The sequence below is a fragment of the Salmo salar genome, chromosome ssa19, assembly GCF_905237065.1.
Source record: "Salmo salar chromosome ssa19, Ssal_v3.1, whole genome shotgun sequence".
Classification (NCBI taxonomy): Eukaryota; Metazoa; Chordata; class Actinopteri; order Salmoniformes; family Salmonidae; genus Salmo; species Salmo salar.
This window is the reverse complement of record NC_059460.1, coordinates 62329191-62354871: the sequence shown is the minus strand read 5'-3', so window position 1 is coordinate 62354871 and position 25681 is coordinate 62329191. Positions and strand designations below refer to the sequence as shown.

Below are 25681 nucleotides of genomic sequence, written 5' to 3'. Positions count from 1 at the left end.
CCCTCTGCCCTCCCCCCACAACAACAACATCTGGCGTATTTGGCACACAGGAAAACACATCATCATGTACATCAAACCCGCTTCCTCTTACACAAGAATGTTTATGGATGTGTGCTGATGGTGAGACTACCTGTCTCACTTTACTGGCTATCAGGTATTTTCTACAATGTAGAAAATAGTACAAATAAATAAAAACCCTGGAATGAGTAGGTGTGTACAAACTTTGGACAGGTACTGTATATGATATGGGTATTATTTGAACTGGCTAACCAGCTAACTTAACGTTAGCTCCCTAGCTAACAAGCTTAAACTAACCACAACATTGTTTAGAAAGTTGCTTTTAGTTGCCTGGTTTGATAAATTGACATATACCAAACAAATTTCTAAATGGATGGGTTTATTGGCTTTAAAATACACCAGTTATGCTATTTTGGACCACTAAAGGCTGGTTTATACTAAGTCTATCGACATGTCTATAAACAGTTGTCGCAGTGACATCATGAACATTCTATTGGGCTGCTGATGTCATGCAGCCTGTCGTTTTTGTGTTTGTACTTTCTCATAACGACAACGACAAGTTCGATGTCAGACGACAATAGAATGTTCATGATGTCACTGCGACAACTGTTTATAGACATGTTGATAGACTTAGTTGATAGACTTAGTATAAACCAACCTTTAGTCTTGAAATCTTTGTTTGTTAAGTACACTACCGTACTCACTCTGTTTAGCACATGGTCTCACATGTGAATCCTTAAAGAGATGGGTGGGGCCAAGGCTTAAGAGGGTGTGAACGATGCTGAATGGGTGTAAAGAAAGAAGAGGTCTTCAGTAGGTGTACCAAAACATTCAAGGGCCATTTTCTCGAATGCCCGGTAAATTAAAATGTTGCCAGTCAAATGTCCTGCGCCACATTTTCCTAACGGAAAACCTGACACACACACACTCCTGATGTTGTAAGAAAGGAATGGCAGATGGGCCCACCGAAGCCATAGCAGAGCTCAATATTGTTATTATTCAATAGGCCATAGTTTACAAATGCTAGCTTTTAAATTTTGGATGACAGTTGCTAAAACTCAAAAACAGGAAGTGGTGAGGAATTTGAATCTGAAATGTAGTACAAGTTGAAATCCTCACTAGTGACTAAGAGCCAATGAGTCAGCAGCTATTTTAAGAATAAATAATGAAATTCCATTCAAAGCACTCTCTCTAAGGAGCAGAGCAGAGAGGGGTGCGTGTTGTCTGTTCTTGGCTGAAAGGAGGAGACAGAGACTAAGAGAGAGAGAGAAGAAGAGATATTCTGGCAAATTTATTACGATATTTGTGAGGAAGAAAACACATCACTGTTTATGGCTGTAATGACAGCGATTGGGTCTCGAGCTTTGAACCAATCCTTTTTGGGAGATCGCGTGTCAAAAAGTTTGAGAACCACTGCATTATAGAATAGTAGTAGTGTAGTGTAGAATAGGAATGTATAGTAGTAGTACAGTAGTAGTCCCACCTCTGGTGAGGGCAGACTCTGGAGCTGTTGCTCATTGAGGGGCTTGGTGAGCAGCTTGTCCCCCAGGATGGAGCGCAGGTGTCGGGCCATGACCGCCTGCTGCTCCACACTGCAGTGGTTCTCAAGGGACAGGATTAGAGGGTACGGAGACGCCTGGAAGATGAGACGGCAACGGAAGAGAAGAAGGTGGAGGGAAAGAGGGTGGAAAAATATTACATCTTAATTAATTCTTAACTCTCAACCACGCATCACCCTTGGCGATGGATCGAATTCTGTTTGGGCCACTCTCCTATCTGTCTAACCTAACCCTCTCTATATATATATATATATACATATATATATATATATATATATATACACAACAACAAAAAAGGCACACCCAGAGACAAATGTAATATTTGCTTCTGTCTATACCTAAACAAATACCAGTAGCTAGTAATCTTCCAAACTAGTCTAATGTAAGGGGTTAAAAACTACAAAATACAATACACAGTCATTAAAATGAATGGCATTGGACTGCTAATGGAGTATTGGAGTTTACTTTGAAGGCGTACTCGGCGATGGTCTCGATGACTTCTGTGAAGGGCACTTTGGAGGTGAGTGTGTGACCGTGGTAGATGACCGGCTCCCCTTTGTCCCCATCCCAACAGTCTAACTCCACACAGCGACAGCCTTGGTTCAGAGCCCTGGGACAGAGGAAACACACGTTAACGCACACACACGTTAACATCCTGGTGTTAACACAAAACACACACAGTATACACACACAGACTTAAAACACATGTATAGAGTGTGTTTTCTAGTGCTCAATATAAGGTGATGTGGTGTTTGTGTGTTTATGTGTGTACGTCTATGCCTGTGAATGCGTGTGTGTATGCACGCATACATTTCCATACATGTGTATGTTCACCTGATATAAGCCTCCGTGCTGCTGTAGCCAGTAACCTGGTCACTGGTGAGGTAGGTGTTGTGTGAGGAGGAGATGAAGTAGTGGGCCAGAGATCTGGTCATGTCCTGGTACACCCTGGCGTGGTCCGGGTCAAACACATTGTTCTCCTTGGACAGCATGTACATGGTGAAACCATTGGGTGTCATGTACCCATTCTTCTGGGCTGTGCAGGGCATAGGTACATAGTTGGTATGGGACTGATAGAAAAAACAACATACCAAAATATACATTGATTTGCTTGTGTTAATGTACAGTAGGTACAACAATTATTTAATTTGGATACATTTTGGGGACAATAAGGTGAGCTGAAGGTAGAAATAGTATGGAGGAAGTGAGAAAAGGGCTATATTCCAATCTAAAAAGACCCTAACTCCCTTAACTTTTGGCCATACAGGTAGTTTAGCACTTAGTGTACCTTAGTGCTTGGCTTAGCACTTAGTGTAGTGTAGCACTTGTGTAGCTTAGCACTTAGCATAGTGTAGCACTAGCGTAGCTTAGAACTTAAGAGTAGTGTATCACTTAGCATAGCTAAATTAACATGTTAGCTTCACTCAATGCTAACTAAGTAGCACTGAGTGTCGCTTAGCACAACCATTAGCATGTAAGCGTACCCCACTCATTGAGCTCGTAGGTGAGGATCAGACTCTGAGCGTGGATCAGCGAGGAGTCCTCTCCCTGGTCTTTCAGGAAGTCCTTCAGGTCCACGGTGGAGAGCACACAGCCGTTAGCCGAGTAGCGGCTAAACACGGCGTCCAGATCCGGCCGCCGCAACAGCTCCCTACAGAACACCTCGATTTCCCCGTGGTCCAGACGACCGTCACACGACCGGTCACACTTCTGATGGGAGGAGGGCGGGAATATTTCCAAAGGGATCAAGTCAATGGATGAACATGATCAAAGTTATTGTTTCAAGGCAAGCTAATAAAATAGTCCCCTGGTCACAGTCATCATTTTCAACTTCATTTTAATTTGTCAATTGGACCTGCATGAATTGAATCAAAAAATATCAAACAAGCTATGGGATTGAATTTGGAGCTACAGCTGAAATGTTACTGAAATGTCACTGACTCCAACCATAGATGAACTTTTTCAAAGTCTTGCCCTCTGAGTATGATGTATCAGTTGCAGACATACAGTATCATTTGAAATGAGCTATTTCTGGACGACAGGACAGAAACAAATATTTGACAAGTAAGGACAATGCAGTGTGATGCTAATCTATATCCAATGTTTCCCCTACCATAGGCTAGGCGGGCTCCCCACCTAGCTTTAACTCCCTCCCTTTCTAAAAGAGTTTGGCTTCTTTGGCAATTTTAGTGCCAGTGAGCTTGGGTGTTGCTATAGGGCTGGAAATGAATCTAGGGGAAATAATGTCTATGGTCTGCTCACCTTAAAGAGGTTGCGTGCATACTCTTCATTTAGGTCAATGTTGATCATGGTGAGCAGCCCCTGGACCTCCTCGTAGCTCAACTTCTCGTCATGGTTCAGGTCGGCCCGTTTCATATAGCCATGGATCCAGGTGACCACACGCAGTCAAGGACAACGGTGGACAGATTAAACTATAGCACCCTCTCCACATGAAAGTCAAAAGGGCTGCTTTGGCTCATCCAGGGATGTACTGCACATTGGTGGGTGGTGAATGGAGGGAGTTCAGCCCAATATGTCAAATGCTTTATTATGCAATAATGGGCATGACGCCTCTGAAAACATACTGCATACCCACGTCGTTATCATCATCATCATCTAGGGTCTCTCTCTCTCGCTCTCTCTATCTCCATATATACAAACTCAGCAAAAAAAGAAACAGACCTTTTTCAGGAACCTGTCTTTCAAAGATAATTCATAAAAATATAAATAACTTCACAGATCTTCATTGTAAAGGGTTTAAACACTGTTTCCCATGCTTGTTCAATGAACCATAAACAATTAATGAACATGCACCTGTGGAACGGTCGTTAAGACACTAACAGCTTACAGACGGTAGGCAATTAAGGTCACAGTTATGAAAACTTAGGACATTAAAGATTCCTTTCTACTGACTCTAAAAAACACCAAAAGAAAGACGCCCAGGGTCCCTGCTCATCTGCGTGAACGTGCCTTAGGCATGCTGCAAGGAGGCATGAGGACTGCAGATGTGGCCAGGGCAATAAATTGCAATGTCCGTACTGTGAGACTCCTAAGACAGCGCTACAGGGAGAAAGGACGGACAGCTGATCATCCTCGCAGTGGCAGACCACGTTTAACAACACCTGCACAGGATCGGTACATCCGAACATCACACATGCGGGACAGGTACAGGATGGCAACAACAACTGCCCGAGTTACACCAGGAATGCACAATCCCTCCATCAGTGCTCAGACTGTCTGCAATAGGCTGAGAGAGGCTGGACTGAGGGCTTGTAGGCCTGTTGTAAGGCAGGTCCTCACCAGACATTACCGGCAACAACGTTGCCTATGGGCACAAACCCACTGTCGCTGGACCAGACAGGACTGGCAAAAAGTGGTCTTCACTGACGAATCACAGTTTAGTCTCACCAGGGGTGATGGTCGGATTCGCGTTTATCGTCGATGGAATGAGTGTTACACCGAGGCCTGTACTCTGGAGCGGGATCGATTTGGAGGTGAAGGGTCCGTCATGGTCTGGGGCGGTGTGTCACAGCATCATCGACCTGAGCTTGTTGTCATTGCAGGCAATCTCAACGCTGTGCATTACAGGGAAGACATCCTCCTCCCTCATGTGGTACCCTTCCTGCAGGTTCATCCTGACATGACCCTCCAGCATGACAACGCCACCAGCCATACTGCTCGTTCTGTGCATGATTTCCTGCAAGACCGGAATGTCAGTGTTCTGCCATGGTCAGCGAAGAGCCCGGATCTCAATACCATTGAGCACGTCTGGGACCTGTTGGATCGGAGGGTGAGGGCTAGGGCCATTCCCCCCAGAAATGTCGGGAAACTTGCTGGTGCCTTGGTGGAAGAATGGGGTAACATCTCACAGCAAGAACTGGCAAATCTGTTGCAGTCCATGAGGAGGAGATGCACTGCAGTACTTAATGCAGCTGGTGGCCAAACCAGATACTGACTGTTACTTTTGATTTTCATCCCCCCTTTGTTTAGGGTCACATTATTCCATTTCTGTTAGTCACATGACTGTGGAACTTGTTCAGTTTATGTCTCAGTTGTTGAATCTTGTTATGTTCACACAAATATTTACACATGTTAAGTTTGCTGAAAATAAACGCAGTTGACAGTGAGAGGATGTTTCCTTTTTTGCTGAGTTTATGTACATATATACACAAGACCGTTGAAAAGTTTTGGGTCACTTAGAAATGTCCTTGTTTTTGAAAGAAAGCACATTTTTTGTCCATTAAAATAACATCAAATTGATCACAAATACAGTGTCGACATTATAAATGTTGTAAATGACTATTGTAGCTGGAAACGGCTGATTTTTTATGGAATATCTACATAGGCGTTCAGAGGCCCATTATCAGCAACCATCACTCCTGTGTTCCAATGGCACGTTGTGTTAGCTAATCCAAGTTTATCATTTTAAAAGGCTAATTGATCATTAGAAAACCCTTGGCAATTATGTTAGCACAGCTGAAAACTGTTGTCCTGATTAAAGAAGCAATAAAACTGGCCTTCTTTATACTAGCTGAGTATCTAGAGCATCAGCATTTGTGGGTTCGATTACAGGCTCAAAATGGCTAGAAACAAAGAACTTTCTTCTGAAACTCGTCAGTCTATTCTTGTTCTGAGAAATTATGGCTATTCCATGCGAGAAATTGCCAAGAAACTGAAGATCTCATACAACGCTGTGTACTACTCCTTTCACAGAAAGGCGCAAACTGGCTCTAACCAGAATAGAAAAGGGAGTGGGAGGCCCCTGTGCACAACTGAGTAAGAGGACAAGTACATTAGAGTGTCTAGTTTGGGAAACAGACACCTCACAAGTCCTCAACTGGCAGCTTCATTGAATAGTACCCGCAAAATACCAGTCTCAATGTCAACAGTGAAGAGGCGACTCCGGGATGCTGGCCTTCTAGGCAGAGTTCCTCTGCCCAGTATCTGTGTTCTTTTGCCCATCTTAATCTTTTCTTTTTATTGGCCAGTCTGAGATATGGCTTTTTCTTTGCAACTCTGCCTAGAAGGCCAGCATCCCTGAGTCGCCTCTTCGCTGTTGACGTTGAAACTGGTGTTTTGCGGGTACTATTTAATGAAGCTGCCAGTTGAGGCCCATGACCACACCCACCACCTAAACCTAATTTTGATCCAGAAAAAACCTTGTCATCATCATCACCATCATCAGCATTTTCATCGTCACCATCAACCATAAAGGATATTTGTCCAGCTTTTCCTTCTGGGTCATGTTCTCCACCCTCTCCTGGAGGGTCCTGATGCCCCTTGCCCAGCGCTGGGCCTCCTCGTCAGTCTGGCACCGCAGGTCCAGACTCTTCCTGGCCCCCTTGAACACCACAGTGAGACACTGGCCCTCGGGAATTGAGCCCGTCAGCTGTCGCAGGGTCTCCGACTGCAAGCCCTCGCGTACACACTCCACGTCCGTGACCGAGACTGAGGGAGGGAGGGAGGGAGAGAAAGGGAAGAAAAAATGAAATGACACCTGTGTGACTCATTTGGTAGAGCATGGTGCTTGCAATGCCTGGGTTGTGGGTTTGATTCCCATGGGGGACCAGTACAAAAATGTACGCACTTACTGTAAGTTGCTCTGGTTAAGAGCGTCTGCTAAATGAAGAAAGCACATTTAACAAATAGCTGAATTAGCAAACAAGCAATTAGTAATCACACACAGAAGAGTGCTATAGGTGTGAATCTCCTGACAGGTCTTCAGGGCACTGCTATCTTTCTCTCAGTGTGTGTGATTACGTGGCATCGTTCTGAGAGCAGTAGCTGGACAGCTTCCAAGCACACTAAGACACTATAGACTCTTGGTACACACTGGCACACACTACTGAGCCCCTCTCTTCTTCACAAAGGTCTTCATACACATCTCCAATTCAACAAATCAGTTCAAGGAGATTTATTTGAATAGCACTGTTTGTATACCTCCAATTATCACTTTAGTCTTAAGGTATGCATTGCTGAGGGGAGATGTTCTGGGGTGGGGGTGCTGATACATTTTCCGGGGGGGGGGGGGGGGGGGCACCCTCAGCACCGCTACTTCTCCGCGGCTATGACACTATGACAAGGGGACATTATTGACGGGATCATGTAGGCCTATGAACACAGACTTCCTAGGATGTCTATTTTCTACTGTATCTACAGTGGCCAGTCTAGGTTACCAAACAAACAACTCTCCAAAGACAGACACCACTAAAGCACCTAAGCCAAGAATAATATAATAATAATATATGCCATTTAGCATACATTTTTATCCAAAGTGACTTAGTCATGTGTGCATAAATGTTTTATTTATGTGTTACAGAACCCCCCTGCCGAGGGCGCTGTGGGACTAAAGTATTGCGTTTGTGTTTTTGTTCATATCTGTCTTGTGCCATGTAGTCTAGCTTCCCCTAACGTGAGAGATAGATCACCCCCAGGTCGTGGCTTTAGCCAATCATGCTCTCTCCATGCACTCCACACTCTGTCCATGCACTGATCACACATTATCTGATTGGTCAGATGCTCATAGCTAGCCCTGCACTGGTCAGACAGGTCCGTTGCACGTTCCCCGCAAGAGTATAAATATTGCCTTGAGCCTGACACTGTTATCGTGGGTGGAGTTAAGTCCATGGGATGCGTGAACACAAAGTAAGTTGTTGTTTAACATGGCTTTGTATGCGTCTATAAGTAGTCATAATATAACAATTATTATGTTATGTATGTATCCCATATGGCGGCGCACTATTGGCCCAGTGTCGTCCGAGTTAGGGGAGGGTTTAGCCAGGGTAGGCCGTCATTGTAAAATAAGAATTTGTTCTTAACTGACTTGCCTAGTTAAATAAAGGTAAATACAGTCCTTTCTTACACAGCCACTGTTTATGTAAGGGATAAACACCTCCGTTCTATACATTACCTTGGAAATAATGGACGACACTACGTGGAGTTCATTTTTCAAAGGTAATGTACAGATTGGAGGCGTTTATCCTGCTTATACCACAGTTGCCAAAGAAAACAATTATAAAGGACACATTTACCAGTAGAAAAAACATTTCGTTGATATTTATATTTTTGTAAGAGAATTCATACTTTCTCATCGTTTTGGTTGCTAGTCGTTCGTTCGATTAGTTTGTTTGATTAGTTCGATATTTATGGTCATGACCCAGTTGTTCGTTCTATATGTTCCGACAACGTTCTTGTCCCTTGCTTGCTAGTTAGCCAACTAGCTACGACTAACACAGTCACGACCTCTGCAGCCAGAATAACAGAAAAGTAGCTGCATTTGCGTTGGTTTAAGCTGTTATCTATTGACATTTATTTGGATACATCCATAACAATGAGCTGATGATGCCCGATTTTGCCTGGCATAGCGAGAAAAGTTACCTTTCTTGTCAGGACACTCATCACTGTTCATTACAAGGAGATCGCATTGCATATCAAAAACCAGGCTAGAAGCTAGCTAAATAGTTTCTTGCTAGCAAACCTTCCGATCTGACAACCAAATTCTAAAATACCAGTTGCTGAAAACAGCAGGTAAAACTAGAAACGTGGGAGGATTTGACAGCATAGCGCCACTTACACCTTGACTGCAACATAGGGACTGGAGAAATTCATGTTCATCACTCACCACGTTAGGTTATCAAATGCAAAAAAAAAATATGTCTCTGCAAAAACAAATCAACGCTAGGTAGCTAGCTAGCTAAGTTTTCCTCATTGGACCTGCATTAACAATGTATCCAATTTCAGTTTGTCTGGTTGTTGGTTTAGCTTTCTGTAACTTTGTAGCAAGTACGGTCTGCATGTGTAGACGCATATTGCAAGGTGTCCCGATATCTTTTCAACTGTCCCATTATCTGGTTTTAATGTCCATTCTAGAATGCCCTTGTAACCAATCAGAAACAAGTATTCAACAATGCTGTGGTATAATACTTGTTAGCAAACATGCTAGTCATTAGTCTACTCCACTATATGCTTATTAGATACAGTCCATGTTATCGAGTATTGCTGTGTCATAGCCTACTGTTTATTGTTGCAGTATATTATCATATAGAATCATACATATTGTGCTTTTGTAGTTCTATGCCATTACATGGTTGTAGCTCATTACATTTACATTTTAGTCATTTAGCAGACACTCTTATCCAGAGCGACTTACAGTAGCGAATGCATACATTTCATACTTTTTTTTTCTTCCCCGTACTGGTCCCCCGTGGGAATCAAACCCACAACCCTGACGTTGCAAACACCAAGCTCTACCAACTGAGCCACACGGGACCTCATTCATGTCCATTCACTGCTCTATCCATTGTAGCCTGTAAGTCTCTACTGCTTCGGGGTGGAAGTTACGCAACAAATATTGGGATTTTACCAGCTAAATACAAGCTACAATTATTTGACTTTGTTTGTCTTTGTTGGTGAGCTGCCATTTTGGTGAAGGTTGGTTTGGTTTCTGGATGGGCAATAATGTGGGTGTACACACACACACACACACACACACACACACACACACACACACACACACACACACACACACACACACACACACACACACACACACACACACACACACAAACACACACCACACCACACACACACACACACACACACACACAGACAGACACACATACACACAAATGCAAACAGGGAGGCCTGAAAATAGGACAGAGGTGTTTGCAGACACTACTGTATTTTCAACATGTTTGCTTGACTACCTCTTTTCCAGCAAATGGATAGTGTGTGTGCATGTGTGTTTCCTTAGGTAATCACGCACAGTGCAATAAACTGGCTAAAATAAGCCCTATTCATATTTCCCATTCATCTGTGAGGCTAGCTAATATTATTTGTCTATCTCTACTTCTCACTGAAAACAGTGGAGACATTAATGGTTGCCCACTGCCCAGTTGCCAGGGCTACAAAAATGGACCAAATAAGTGATTTTGGCAACCAACTTGGTTACCCAGCTTGGCAACCACTTTCAAAATAAGTGTCGGGCCCTGGTAGAGACTCTATAAGCACACATTATCTGCGCTCTCTACCACAGGAGTGCAGGGTTCTGGTGGAGAGCAAGGCAAGAACTGAATAGGAAGATCTGAATAGGAAAGTAGTAGGGTGGTATGCACACATCCATAAAAACACTTGTCCCAGGTGCTGGATTAGAGAGGATAATGTAGAAAAAAAGACATCTGCACACTGATATTATGCTCCCAAAGTGTAATTTAGTAGGATAACGTTTTAGTGAAAACATTGTCCTGGCAAAGACCAAGGTTGGGGTCGCAACGTTATCCTAATAAATGACACTTTTGGAGCATATAACAGCGTGTATTTATTTTGTGTTCTACAGAACTGCATAGATCTGTATGCTTCATTAATTGACTGAGACACTAGGGAAGAATCCTAACATTAGACTGGCGTGGGGAACTCACATGGACATGCATGATCCAAGTGATTTGTGCTGAACTGAATTCTCAAACTAGGTTCTGCCCATAGCTATTACAGAGTAAACATGTCTAGTCTTTGATGGTGAGTAAAGAGAAATGTTGGTTTTAATGATAGGCCTTTTAGGCTTCTTCAGAGCTAGAGATGGGCGGACACACCCTGTTATTGGTGGTCAAAGGAGAGGACCCTACTACACACGTGGATAAGCAAACAGATTCCCATACCCATGCCCACACACGCAGCTTGGGTTGGGGCGGTATACGATAATACCGTTTAATGGGCTATTTTGAAATACAGCAGGTATGATGTCCAATATCGTTGACACAATTTCTTTAAATGTCCAATGCAGTCGGTTTTATCTCAATATCAAATCATTTCTGGGTAACAGTTAAGTATCTTACTGTGATTATTTTAAATTAAAATGGTAAAAAATGAACAAAAATAACTTCTTAGCAAAGAGCAATTTCTCAAGCAAGAATTTTGCTAGGATTGTCTGGGAGTGGTCTAAGTGGGGAGGGGAAACCTGAAAACTAGCTGTTATTGGCAGAGAGGTTTGGAACTCTCTTTCCTATTGGTACAGTAACTCATTTCCCACCTGGTGATGTCACCGGGCAGGCCAAAACGCCATCCCACCAAAACAGGCTGAAATATAAGGAGGTCTTTTCAAATAGATCTCACACTAAAGGGCATCATGATTTTCACAATTTTACAGTATTATTCCAACCTCACCTCAAAGTGTGGAAAACACAGAAAATCAACTTTTTGACTGCACTGGGCCTTTTAACTTTTTAACCAGCCCTACTGGTTAATGAAATAGGGCTGAGATTCATCCATCTTGTTTGTGCATTATGTATGTTTGACCAATGAAGCATAGGTCTGGTCCTGGTTTGTTATCAAACAGCACAACTGCCAATCTAATCTCTCGATCAGCTGCTACCTCATGCCTTTATCTTTTTCTGAGCTTGGACTTTGAGAGGGCGGAACATATGTTTTATAAGCCTATATGAATAAGCACTGATTAATCATTATCCATTAAACATTAAAATCTTTTCAAAGGCTTTAAAGGCATCACATCCTTTTGCATCTATTTTCATTTCATTTTTCTATTTGATTCATGAAAAAAATATATGATTTGATATATCATTTAGAAATTCTAACTTTGGTAACCGTGGTAACTTTTTTTTGGTAATAATACATAATTATTTGAAATCACTGAAACATTTGCAGAGTGTGGCTTGTGTAAACACAGATGGTGTAAACATATTTTTACCTCCAAAAATGGGACCCACTGGGCACAGACGTCAATTCAACGTCCATTCCACATTGGTTCAAACGTAAAAACAACGTTGATTCAACCAGTGTGTGCCCAGTGGTAGGACACTCCCACTGGGCACTGTCACGCCCTGACCATAGAGAGCCTTTTATTCTCTATGTTGGTTAGGTCAGGGTGTGACTAGGGTGGGTTATCTAGGTTGTTTTTTCTATGTTGGCCTGGTATGGTTCCCAATCAAAGGCAGCTGTTTATTGTTGTCTCTGATTAGGGATCATATTTAGGCAGCTTTTTCCCCACTGTGTTTTGTGGGATCTTATTTTCAGTAAGTGCATGTAGCATCTCTGTCGTCACGGTTTGTTGTTTGTTTCCTTTTGTTTTGTGAGTTTCTTTAAATAAAAGATGTGGAACTCAGAGCACGCTGCGCCTTGGTCCGTCTCTACACACAACCGTGACAGAAGATCCCACAGACCAAGCAGCGTGCCCATGAGGAGCAGGGATCCTGGGCCTGGGAGGAAAGCCAGGAGTGGAGGACATCCTGGACTTGGGACGAAATAATGTCAGGAGACAAAAGCCTGCCATGGAAGCAGGCGGAAGCAGCGAAGGAGGAGAATCGACGACATCGAGGCTCGCGGCCACGACGTAGGCCCAAGAAGCAGCCCCCAAAATGTTTTTGCGGGGGGCACACGGGGTGGTCGGCGACGCTGACCGGCCCCACGCATCAGGCCTCCAGTGCGCCTTCACAGTCCAGAGCTTCCGGCGACAGTTCCCAGTCCAGAGCTTCCGACGACGGTCCCTAGTCCAGAGCTTCCGACGACAGTTGCCAGTCCAGAGCTTCCGGCGCCAGTTTTCAGTCCGGAACCTCCCGAGACGGTCTACAGTCCGGAACCTCCCGAGACGGTCCACAGCCCGGAGCCTCCCGCGACGGTCCACAGTCCGGAACCTCCCGCGACGGTCCACAGTCCGGAGCCTCCCGCGACGGTCCACAGTCCGAAGCCTCCCGCGACGGTCCACAGTCCGGAGCCTCCCGCGACGGTGTACAGGCCGGAGCCTCCCGCGACGGTGCACAGTCCGGAGCCTCCTGCGATGGTCCACAGGCCGGAGTCCTCCTCTGCGCCGATGCCCAGTCCGGGCACGGCGTTCTACCCGGCTCCATGGCCGGACCCATGGTCTGGGCGGGGCCAAAGTCCGATGGTGGCGGATCCACGAGCGGAGTGGGTACTTCGCCACGCACCGACACTAGATGCCTACCCGGACCCTCCCCTATAGAGTCAGGTTTTGCGGCCGGAGTCCGCACCTTGGGGGGGGTACTGTCACGCCCTGACCATAGAGAGCCTTTTATTCTCTATGTTGGTTAGGTCAGGGTGTGACTAGGATGGGTTATCTAGGTTGTTTTGTCTAGGTTGGCCTGGTATGGTTCCCAATCAGAGGCACCTGTTAATCATTGCCTCTGATTGGGGATCATATTTAGGCAGCCATTTCCCCACTGTGTTTTGTGGGATCTTATTTTGAGTAAGTGGATGTAGCATCTCTGTCGTCACGGTTTGTTGTTTGTTTCCTTTTGTTTTGTGAGTTTCTTTAACCTGTTGGGGATAGGGGGCAGTAGTTGCACAGCCAGATAAAAAACGTACCGATTTAATCTGGTTACTACTCCTGCCCAGTAACTAGAATATGCATATAATTATTGGCTTTGGATAGAAAACACCCTAACGTTTCTAAAACTGTTTGAATGGTGTCTGTGAGTATAACAGAACTCATATGGCAGGCAAAAACCTGAGAAGATTCCTTACAGGAAGTGGCCTGTCTGACCATTCCTTGAGCTTCTTGACTCTGTTTATTGAAGACTGGGGATCTTTGCTGTAACGTGACACTTCCTACGGCTCCCATAGGCTCTCAGAAGGCGGGAAAAAGCTGAATGATGTAATTCCAGCCCCAGGCTGAAACACATTAGCGCTTTTGGCAAGTGCTCTATCAGAGGACAATGGGCTTAGGTGCGTGCACGAGTCGACCCCATGTTTTTATTTTCTATCGTCTTTGAACCTAAACAGAGATTCCCGGTCGGAATATTATCGCTTTTTTACGAGAAAAATTGCATAAAAATTGATTTTAAACAGCGGTTGACATGCTTCGAAGTACGGTAATGGAATATTTAGAATTTTTTTGTCACGAAATGCGTCGTGCGCGTAACCCTTATTTACCCTTTCGGATAGTGTCTCGAACGCACGAACAAAACGCCGCTATTTGGATATAACTATGGATTATTTGGGACCAAACCAACATTTGTTATTGAAGTAGAAGTCCTGGGAGTGCATTCTGACGAAGAACACCAAAGGTAATAACATTTTTCTTATAGTAAATCTGACTTTGGTGAGTGCTAAACTTGCTGGGTGTCTAAATAGCTAGCCATGTGATGCCGGGCTATCTACTCAGAATATTGCAAAATGTGCTTTCACCGAAAAGCTATTTTAAAATCGGACATATCGACTGCAGTCGATATGTTCTGTATCTATAATTCTTAAAATAATTGTTATGCTTTTTGTGAACGTTTATCGTGAGTAATTTAGTAAATGTTTAGTAAATTCACCGGAAGTTTGCGGGGGGTATGCTAGTTCTGAACGTCACATGCTAATGTAAAAAGCTGGTTTTTGATATAAATATGAACTTGATTGAACAAAACATGCATGTATTGTATAACATAATGTCCTAGGTGTGTCATCTGATGAAGATCATCAAAGGTTAGTGCTGCATTTAGCTGTGGTTTGGGTTTATGTGACATTATATGCTAGCTTGAAAAATGGGTGTCTGATTATTTCTGGCTGGGTACTCTGCTGACATAATCTAATGTTTTGCTTTCGTTGTAAAGCCTTTTTGAAATCGGACAGTGTGGTTAGATTAACGAGAGTCTTGTCTTTAAAATGGTGTAAAATAGTCATATGTTTGAGAAATTGAAGTAATAGCATTTCTAAGGTATTTGAATAACGCGCCACAGGATTCCACTGGCTGTTACGTAGGTGGGACGATTTCGTCCCGCCGACCCTAGAGAGGTTAAATAAAAGATGTGGAACTCAGAGCACGCTGCGCCTTGGTCCGTCTCTACACACAACCGTGACAGGCACACACTAATTCCCCTCACAGTCCCTTCAGTTTCCATTAAGTCCCGTTAATTTGGCTGCTCAGCATACCTTAGTTATCCCTCACCAATACATATATATATTTTTTTAATTGTCCTTTGAGCCAGATTTAGTGACCAACAGTTTTTTACACGGTCCGTCATTTCTCAGGATTTAGCGACCAATAGTTTTTACATGGTCCTTCGAGCCGGATTCTGATCGGCTATAGTTTGAGATGTTGAAGTACCCAGAAGAGGAGTTGTTTCCGCGCCCCAGGATGCAGACGAGTTATCCTGCACCCCCAAGACGTATGAGGCCGCTGTCACCACCCACCTCAGTCCACACCGCCACAGGAAGCCACCATGCATCTGAGGAAGATGATTTGCAAGGCCCTACACACCTCTTTCATCTAAGGGACTACCAGCCCTGCTCCAGGCTTCCTCAGTGGTCAGGGAATGACCACACCCTCACCAGTTAGGATCTGATGAGGGAATACGAGTACCTGCGTCACGAGCAGCAAGAGATCAGGAGGGTAGTCCTTCCCGACCTGAGTCACCGCCGCGGGATCACCAGTACCGCTGCTACTCTCCTGTACACCACTGCTCTAGGACTCCCTGGCTATAGCCATCGTCCCCACCATGGGAGCACCATCACTCCTACTCCCCTGAGACACTACTCCAGGCCTGAGTGTTCGCCACCAAGGTGGCCTAGCTATTCAACAGATCTTTCTCGGTCCAGGTCCCCCTGGCTGGAGCCTTCGTCGTATCTACCAGAGGGTCGGGAACGCCACCTCCACCATTGGTGGTCCAGCTGCTCTCCCAACCAACGTCCTCTAGGCCCCTCTGGCCAGAGGCACGGAGCCGTCGGGTTCGCTTCTGCTCCCCAGAGTGGCCTAGCTCCCCAGCAGATGAAGACAACTCCAGAGTGCGCAGTCCACAACACCAAGGTCTGCACCCTCCTTAGCCAGCTCCTCAACTAGCCACAGTTAAGGAGACTCCCGCTCCAGTCACAGCCAGCCACTGCCATGGGGCCTGTTCTGGTTGCCATTGCGGAGTCATCCTCTCCTCACAGTGGGGATCCCCTGCTAGTCGAGGCAGACGCTCCGGTGCCCGAGGTCCGACTGTCTGCTACTCTGGAACTTTAAGCCACAAAGACTCCAAAATTCAAAAGGCACTCGCACATCTGAGCAATCTTGTTTGCAGGTGCATGGTAACAGTTGAACAAGATGAAGGAAAAAGGAAACCACACACTGCTCTTGATAGTATCACTGATATTTAATAAGCTTACGTATCGGCCTCACGGCCTTCGTCAGAGCACCCTTATGTAGACCTAGCCCCACCCACATCCGTTCCACACATTGAAAGGGGTTGGAGGCAAAGGAAAAACAAATAAGTGCTACCAAATATAACAATATGCATTTCATAAATATTACAAAAGTGTATAAATAAGATGTATTAAACACGTCTGTAAAACCACAATGAGGACATAGCAAGTTTTCATTAATCATTTGGTACATCGTACGAAAAAACATCAGAATAATCTTAAATAGGCACATAATTCATGTTCAAATTCACAACATAACATACATAGGCATTTCATCATTAAGTCCATTAAGAAATAATGTCTGGAGGGTGAAAATCCAAAAACATTATCTTTTACTCAGAGTATTATTAATATCACAAAGACTCCACCTGCTCTCCCCCAAGAGCCCCTCACTGCTCCTGGCGCTGGATTCTTCACCCGCTCCTTGGATGGAGCCACCGCCTGCAGCTACTGCAGAAGTACAGCCCAGACGTTAGGGCCTCTCCAGTCACAGCCTGGTGGGACTTGCCGGTCCCAGGCCTTGAGTCCCTGCTGGCCCACCTGCTACCACTGTGATAGTTCCAGCCCGAGGGTCCTGCTACCTCCAGACCTCACCTCAGGGGACCTGCCAGACATCACCCCAGGTGACCCACCAGAAGTCACCCCTGATGTCCCCCCTGACCTAGTTGTCCAGTTCTTGTCCTTCCTGGTAGGGTCAGAGTTCCCTTCCTTCCCGGTAGAGTTAGAGTTCCCTGCCCACCTGGTAGTTTCAGGCCTACCTGGCCTGTGTAAAGTGTCCAGGCTTTGAGTGTCCTGCCCCTCAAGTAGGTCCAGTGTATCCTGCCTCTATGGTAGGTTTAGAGTTCCCTTCCTTGTTGGTAGGGTTACACTTCCCTTTCTTCCCGGTAGGGTCAGGTTTAGAGTTCCCTGCCTTCCCAGTAGGCCAAGTATGTCCTGACCCTCAAGTAGGTCTAGTGTATCCTGCCCTGTTCAGATCGCAGCCCCCTGCCTTAGTTGGTAGGCAGTTGCCTATCCCACCAGGTTTAGAGCCCCCTGCCTTACTAGGTCCCAAGTTTGTTGTACTAGCTCACAGTCTCCAGACATAGTCAGCCCACAGCTCCTTAGCCCACCAGGCTTAGAGCCTCCTGCCCTGCTAAGCCACAAGTTACCTGTGCTAGGTTTTCAGTCCTCAGCCCTCGTCTGCCCTCAGTCCCTAGCACTAGGTCATTGGTCTCCAGCTGCACTAGGTCTGTTGTCTCCAGCATTTGTCAGCACCTAGTCCCTAGCCCAGGTGGGTCATCAGGCTCCTGCCCTGCTAGGCTCAAAAGGTACCAGTTTCTCTAATAGTCCCAGAGCTCTACTATTCTCCAAGTCCAGCATCAGTGTCGCTGGTTGGTCCAGAGTCGTTCTCCCTGTCAGAACCAGAGTCGTTCTCCCTGTCAGGTTCAGAGTCGTTCTCCCTGTCAGGTTTAGAGTCGTTCTCCCTGTCAGGTTTAGAGTCGTTCTCCCAGTCAGGTTTAGAGTCGTTCTCCCAGTCAGGTTTAGAGTCGTTCTCCCTGTCAGGTTCAGAGTCGTTCTCCCAGTCAGGTTCAGAGTCGTTCTCCCAGTCAGGTTTAGAGTCGTTCTCCCTGTCAGGTTCAGAGTCGTTCTCCCAGTCAGGTTCAGAGTCGTTCTCCCAGTCAGGTTCAGAGTTGTTCTCCCAGTCAGGTTCAGAGTCGGTTTCCCTGTCAGGTCCAGAGTCGGTTTCCCTGTCAGGACCAGAGTCGGTTTCCCTGTCAGGTCCAGAGTCGGTTTCCCTGTCAGGTCCAGAGTCGGTTTCCCTGTCAGGTCCAGAGTCGGTTTCCCTGTCAGGACCAGAGTCGGTTTCCCTGTCAGGACCAGAGTCGGTTTCCCTGTCAGGTCCAGAGTCAGTTTCCCTGTCAGGTCCAGAGTCGGTTTCCCTGTCAGGTCCAGAGTTGGTTTCCCTGTCACGTACAGAGACATTCTCCCTGTCAAGACTAAAGTTTTCAGCACTAGGCTCCCAGACTTCAGCCGTTCTAGTTTCCCTGTGTCCAGCTCTAGTCAACCCTCAGTCCACTGCTCCGCCAGGCTATAGGTTCCCTGCCCCACTAGGTCTGCAACATCTGCCCTCAGTTGGTCGTCAGCCCCGAGCCTCAGTTGGCAAGCAGTCAGCTTGGTCAGTGCTACATGCCAAACCACCTGCCCTAGTCCTAGGCCCTGGGTCTCCCATCCCGCTAGACCCGGAGTTATCTGCTTCTCTAGGTGTGAAGTTAGACTGTTTGCAGCCCTCAGCCTGCACCCAGTCGCCTTTTTAGCGCTAGACTATACGTTCCCTGCTTGGATAGGTTAGCAGCCTCCCACCATGCCTGGCTTGCAGTCCTCAGATTTAGCTATTTGTTCCAAGTTCCCTGCCCTGCTAGGCCCTCAGCTCCCTGACCTGGGTGAACCACCGTTCCCTGACCCGGGGGGCCTGCTGTCTCTAGTTCTGGGGGGCCACCCACCTCCTGCCTTGGATGACCCTCAACCCTTCCCATGTGGCAGGCCACCTGACCTTGTCTCTGGGGCCCAGCCAACCCCTGCCTCCAGATCCCTGACGATCCTCTCCCAGGGATCCCCACATGCTCCACCATGGGAGTCATTGCTTTCAGCAGTGTGAAAGAGTCATCAGCCTTAGCTGCAGCCAGTGAGCTACCAACGACAGTTGTGGCTGGCATGCCACGTTTCTCCGCCGCAGTAGGCTTCAGTCGTGGCCAGCCTCTGGCATTGCACTCAGCGTCTAAGAATGGGGCCCAGCTTCCCGGCAGCAGCTGATTTAGAGGGCCCTCACCACCCGCATGGCGTTCCATGGGGTGGCCCAGGACTGCCTCCGCGTATCTGTGTACCTTCCTCGCGGGGCAGTCCCTAAGCCCTGCCTATCCTGCCGGGTAAGATTAGGCCCGCTAGGGATAAGCTTCCACTCGAGGCCTGTGGCTTTTCAGACTCTTTGGCCCTTTAAATACTGTGGCCCCCATTAGAGAATTTACCATTTAGGTTAGAGGCCTTTTCGTGGATGTTAATATTTTCATAAGAAATATTGGGGCGGCTGTAAAGAAAGTCTGTCCTGCTCCTCTCCCCTCTAACTAACTTCCCCTCACAGTCCCTTCAGTTTCCCTTAAGTACCGTTAGTTTGGCTGCTCAGCCTACCTTAGTTATCCCTCACCCATCATAGCCCTGCCATTCCCAACCAATCAGAGCGCTTGGGAAGGCGCATCTGGGCACTGCGCCCACCCACTCAGGTCAGAGTGTTATCATCGTCCGAAGGGAGAAGACACGTTTCGTAATACTTTTTATTGTCGACAGTAACACGAATGTCTGAATGTTGTGCGTGCATCGAAATGTTGGTTGCAGGAGATTTATTGGGGTTTTTACATGCTGTGTAATTGTAACGATGTACGCTGAGAGTTGGGAAGCAAGTTCAGGGAGTGTATACATTTAATAAATAAATGAACAAAACAAGAAACACAAACAGCGCACCGACATGAAACAGGAACAATGATGACTGGGGAAGAAACCAAAGGGAGTGACATATATAGGGCAGGTAATCAAGGAGGTGATGGAGTCCAGGTGAGTGGCATAATGCAATGCTGTGCGTAACGATGGTGACAGGCGTGCGCCATTACGAGCAGCCTGGTGAACTAGAGGCCGGCGAGGGAGCACACGTGACAGTAATATTACAACTAATTACTTGATGTTACTTTGATAAGTTTCAGCCATATGTTCTACTATATGGCTGTTACTATTCTTTAATGTTAGAGTTGCCAATGCTGCTTTGCGTATTGTTTATCGTATGTAGTATTATTCCGTATTGCCATAAGCGTTATTATTGCATTGATTGCACAGGTACTTTTGCAGAAGTGATTTTATTGATGTATTGGGAAACATCATATTTTGCATGCACACGCTACCGCAGCGTTTTTCATAGTGACCTTTATTGCAGGGAAACTTAATTCAGTTTTACCTCATTTCTATTAGCATGTTAAATGTGCAACTTAGTGGGAAAAAAATCTAGACCACCTTCACTCCACACACAGATACGTGTACAAAGCACCTGTATTCGGTGCATGTGACAAATAACATTTGATTTGATTTGTTCAAGTATAGACGCAGCCTTCCTTATGACGTATATTGTTTTTCAAAGGCTGATTTTAGATGAACCAGGAGAGCAGAATGAAAAATGTACGTTAATAGGCTGATAATCAAAAATATGATAAGAAGGACAAAAGCATGGGTAGAGTATAGTATTTGTTCAGCCTTTGTTTGATTTATGTACTGTTGTGATGTAGATGTTTAACTTTTTTGTGACGTGACAACTTTACTCCATTAAATCAAGAAGATGAAATGTAGAGGTTGTAATGAAGTGTTCACCATATACTCATGTCAACGTTCTTCTTATCTTTTTAAGAATGCAACTATATTGTTCTGGTTTTGTTCATGTGAGATATACAGTATCAATCTGTTTTTGTATACTCTCCTTGATGAACATGTCTTCTATTCCTTTATTTTAAAGTGTGAAAAGCTACAGAATCAGGTTGCATTGATTTAACGTGGCAGGTAGCCTAGTGGTTAGAATGTTGGACTAGTAACTGAAAGGTTGCTGGATCGAATCTCTGAGCTGACAAGGTACAAATCTGTCATTCTGCCCTTGAACAAGGCAGTTAAACCACTGTTCCCCGGTAGGCCGTCATTGTAAATAAGAATTTGTTAAATATTTTTTTGTTTATAATAATGTGTTAATCAAAACTATATATCTAAGTATAGTCCTCACATTGTTATTGCACTGTCACAATATTGTCATTTGAAGATTTCAAACACTATTTATGTGCAGTGCAAAAAAAAATACAAAAAATAAAAATGCATGAAATGAAATGTATGCATTCACTACTCTTAAGTCGCTCTGGATAAGAGCGTCTGCTAAAATGACAAAAAAAATGCTAAGATTGAAGCTGAATGATTTGTGTAAGAATGATGACATGCAATCTGTCTTTCTTTATTTACAAAATGCATTAGTAACTGCTATTCCTATTTATTTGTATTTTATATATTTTACAATCTCTCCTACAGTAAGCTCATCTACACTGAAATGAGGCACAGGTTTAAGTTTAAAGGTATAATTGACAAAAATGATGCACACGTTTGGCCACATCACAAACCAAATCTACTATTACAGCAATTGAAGGGTATGTTTCTAAGTTGAGCGTGGTACCCCATGATTGTGTTGTATGGTAACTATATGGGACAAACCACAGTCGAGGGAAACTCCTACCACCATATCATGTCCTTTAATTTGACGTGTTTCAACTTAAACTAGGATAGGTTGAAAATACATCACTACTGTAATGACTGGGTGTGTGTGTGTGTGTGTGTGTGTGTGTGTGTGTGTGTGTGTGTGTGTGTGTGTGTGTGTGTGTGTGTGTGTGTTTGCCCGTCTGTCTGTATGAGTACATACAGTGAACGTCACATCCCAAAGCAGGGCGTTAACACAGCCCATATAAGGGGTTGTATTTACATGTGTTTCACCTTACAAGCCCATATGCCAAGTCTGTGATCAACTGCAACTCAACCAAAGGCCCTCCAATCAGTGCTCATAAAACTGTCTCCCTGAAATACCTCCTTCTTCTGCCTTACAATTTCAAATACAAGGTCTGGAATTAGGCCTACTTGTCTTATACCAGTGTTATTAAAAGTGGAAAAAGCTAAGTTATGTAATAACCTGATAACAATCTAGTAAGAACATTATGTTATAGACTAGGCTTACATTCAATGATATTGATGCTCTGTTTTTGGGGGAATGGATTGGGGATGCACGCACACACAGACACACACACACACACTCACAGGACTGCTGGGCCTTGGAGCGGCTGGAGAACTTGTCGGACTCGCACCACACGGTGACTCCATCGTCCAGCAGCTTCAGCGTACGTCTCCTCTGCCAGCGTGGGGAGCGTACCTTCACCATGCTGGAGCCTTTCAGCATCACCTTCACGTCCTCATCTTCCTCTACACCTGGAGACAGAGAGATTTAGAGAGACAGAGAGAGAAGAGAAAGAGAAGTACAATAAGTAAGACAGACAGAGATGGGGCATGGGAAGGAAGAGGGAAAGGGGGAGCGAGATGGAGAGGAGTGGAGGGAGAGAGGGGAAGAGTGAAAGAGAGAGAGGTAGGGATGAAGGTGAAGGAAAGAGATGGTGAGAATGGGGAGCAAAATAAAAATGGTGCGACAGAAAGAGGGGCATAACAAGGGAGAGAGAGAAAGATAGAAACAGAAAGAGACAGCACAGGATAACGAGAAGCAATGTTATCAGCTACGTGCTTCAAGTTAATAGCCATGTGAAATCTATACCGACCGCTTTATGGTTGCACATACAGATCTGGGATCTTAATTTGATCACTCTGTTGTCGCAGAGAATTTTCCTGCCCCGCAGGAAATTCAAATGAGCATTGTGATTTACATAAATAAAGTTGGGCCAAAGCACTGTGTCTGCTTTAGTTTTTGCGAAGAAGGAGCTAGATTTGACATATTGGGTATATTTATTTATTCTGAACACATTTCTGTTTGTTGGCAATGTCAATTCTTGCATTTAAAAAAAAAAAAAAAAACTTAATTTTAAGTTTGCTAGCTGGGCAGGCAAACAGGACTAAACAGTAAACCAATCAAAATCTGCGTACCATCTCTTCTAATCACGTCTGCCAATCACGTTCTCCGTACCTAAGGTTTGCAACAAACTGCTATAAGGTCTAAGTCTTTTTTGACTATTTTAGTTATAGAAACGCGATACCACCAATACATTTTAAATGTGCAACCAGAAGAAAAAAAACCCTGGAACACCTTCACTCCACAAACAGAGACGCATACAAAGCTCTCCCTCTCCCTCCATTTGGCAAATCTGACCATAATTCTATCCTCCTGATTCCTGCTTACAAGCAAAAATTAAAACAGGAAACACCAGTGACTATATCAATAAAAAAGTGGTCAAATCAAGCAGATGCTAAGCTACAGAACTGTTTTGCTAGCGCAGACTGGAATATATTCCGGGATTCCTCAATGGCATTGAGGAGTACACCACATCAGTCATTGGCTTCATCAATAAGTGCATCGATGACGTCCCCCCCACAGTGACCGTACGTACATACCCCAACAAGAAGCCATGGATTACAGGCAACATCCGCACTGAGCTAAAGGGTAGAGCTGCTGCTTTCAAGGAGCGGGACTCTAACCCGGAAGCTTATAAGAAACCCCGCTATGCCCTCCGACGAACCATCAAACAGGCATAGTGTCAATATAGGACTAAGATCGAATCGTACTACACCGGCTCTGACGCTTGTCGGATGTGGCAGGGCTTGCAAACCATTACAGACTACAAAGTAAAGCACAGCCGAGAGCTGCCCAGTGACAAGAGCCTACCAGACGAGCTAAACTACTTCTATGCTCGCTTCAAGGCAAATAACACTGAAACATGCATGAGAGCACCAGCTGTTCCGGAAGACTGTGTGATCACACTCTCCGCAGCCGATGTGAGTAAGACTTTTAAAGAGGTCAACATTCACAAGGCCGCAGGGCCAGACGGATTACCAGGACGAGTACTGCGAGCATGCGCTGACCAACTGGCAAGTGTCTTCACTGACATTTTCAACCTCTCCCTGTCCAAGTCTGTAATACCAACATGTTTCAAGCGGACCACCATAGTGTATGTGCCCAAGAACACTAAGGTAACCTGCCTAAATGACTACCAACCCGTGGCCCTCACATCTGTAGCCATGAAGTGCTTTGAAAGGCTGGTCATGGCTCACATCAACACCATTATCCCAGAAACCAACCAATTTGCATACCGCCCCAACAGATCCACAGTAACACCTATGTGACAATGCTATTCATTGACTACAGCTCAGCGTTCAACACCATAATGCCCTCAAAGCTCATCACTACATTTACATTACATTTACTTATTATTATTATTATTATTATTTATCACTAAGCTAAGGACCCTGGGACTAAATACCTCCCTCTGCAACTGGATACTGGACTTCCTGATGGGCCGACCCCAGGTGGTAAGGGTAGGTAACAACACATCCACAACGCTGATCCTCAACACAGGCGCCCCTCAGGGGTGCGTGCTCAGTCTCCTCCTGTACTTCCTGTTCACTCATGACTGCACGGCCAGGCACGACTCCAACACCATCATTAAGTTTGCTGATGACACAACAGTGGTAGGCCTGATCACCGAAAACGACGAGACAGCCTATAGGGAGGAGGTCAGACACCTGGCCGTGTGGTATCAGGACAACAACCTCTCCCTCAATGTGATCAAGGCAAAGGAGAGGATTGTGGACTACAGGAAAAAGAAGGTCCGAGCACGCCCCCATTCTCATCGACGGGGCTGCAGTGGAGCAGGTTGAGAGCTTCAAGTTCCTTGGCGTCCACATCACCAACAAACTAACATGGTCCAAGCACACCAAGACAGTCGTGAAGAGGGCACGACAAAACCTATTCCACCTCAGGAGACTGAAAAGATTTGGCATGGGTCCTCAGATCCTCAAACAGTTCTACAGCTGCACCATCGAGAGCATCCTGACTGGTTGCATCACTGCCTGGTATGGCAACTGCTCGGCCTCCGACCACAAGGCACTACAGAGGGTAGTGTGAACGGCCCAGTACATCACTGGGGCCAAGCTTCCTGCCATCTAGGACCTCTATACCAGGCGGTGTCAGAGGAAGGCCCTAAAAATTGTCAAAGACTCCAGCCACCCTAGTCATAGACTGTTCTCTCTGCTACCGCATGGCACGCGGTACCGGAGCGCCAAGTCTAGGTCCAAGAGGCTTCTAAACAGATTCTAGCCCCAAGCCATAAGTCTCCTGAAAACCTAATCAAATGGCTACCCAGACTATTTGTATTGCCCCCCCCCCCCCCACTTTACACTGCGCTACTCTCTGTTGTTATCATCTATGCGTAGTCACT

The 25681-nt window shown here is 45.4% G+C and overlaps 1 protein-coding gene across 1 annotated transcript in view; it reads right to left on the bottom strand.

Moving 5' to 3' along the window:
* plcd3b (phospholipase C, delta 3b) overlaps window positions 1-25681 on the bottom strand; it is a 60682-nt gene that overhangs the window by 15705 nt on the left and 19296 nt on the right. The window contains exons 2-8 of the mRNA XM_014158672.2: window positions 22563-22730; window positions 6797-7025; window positions 3840-3969; window positions 3062-3287; window positions 2412-2613; window positions 2043-2187; window positions 1502-1654 (exon numbers count right to left, since the gene is read on the bottom strand). Coding sequence (XP_014014147.2) covers window positions 1502-1654; window positions 2043-2187; window positions 2412-2613; window positions 3062-3287; window positions 3840-3969; window positions 6797-7025; window positions 22563-22730 — 1253 coding nt within the window. The remainder of the gene's footprint in view (window positions 1-1501; window positions 1655-2042; window positions 2188-2411; window positions 2614-3061; window positions 3288-3839; window positions 3970-6796; window positions 7026-22562; window positions 22731-25681) is intronic.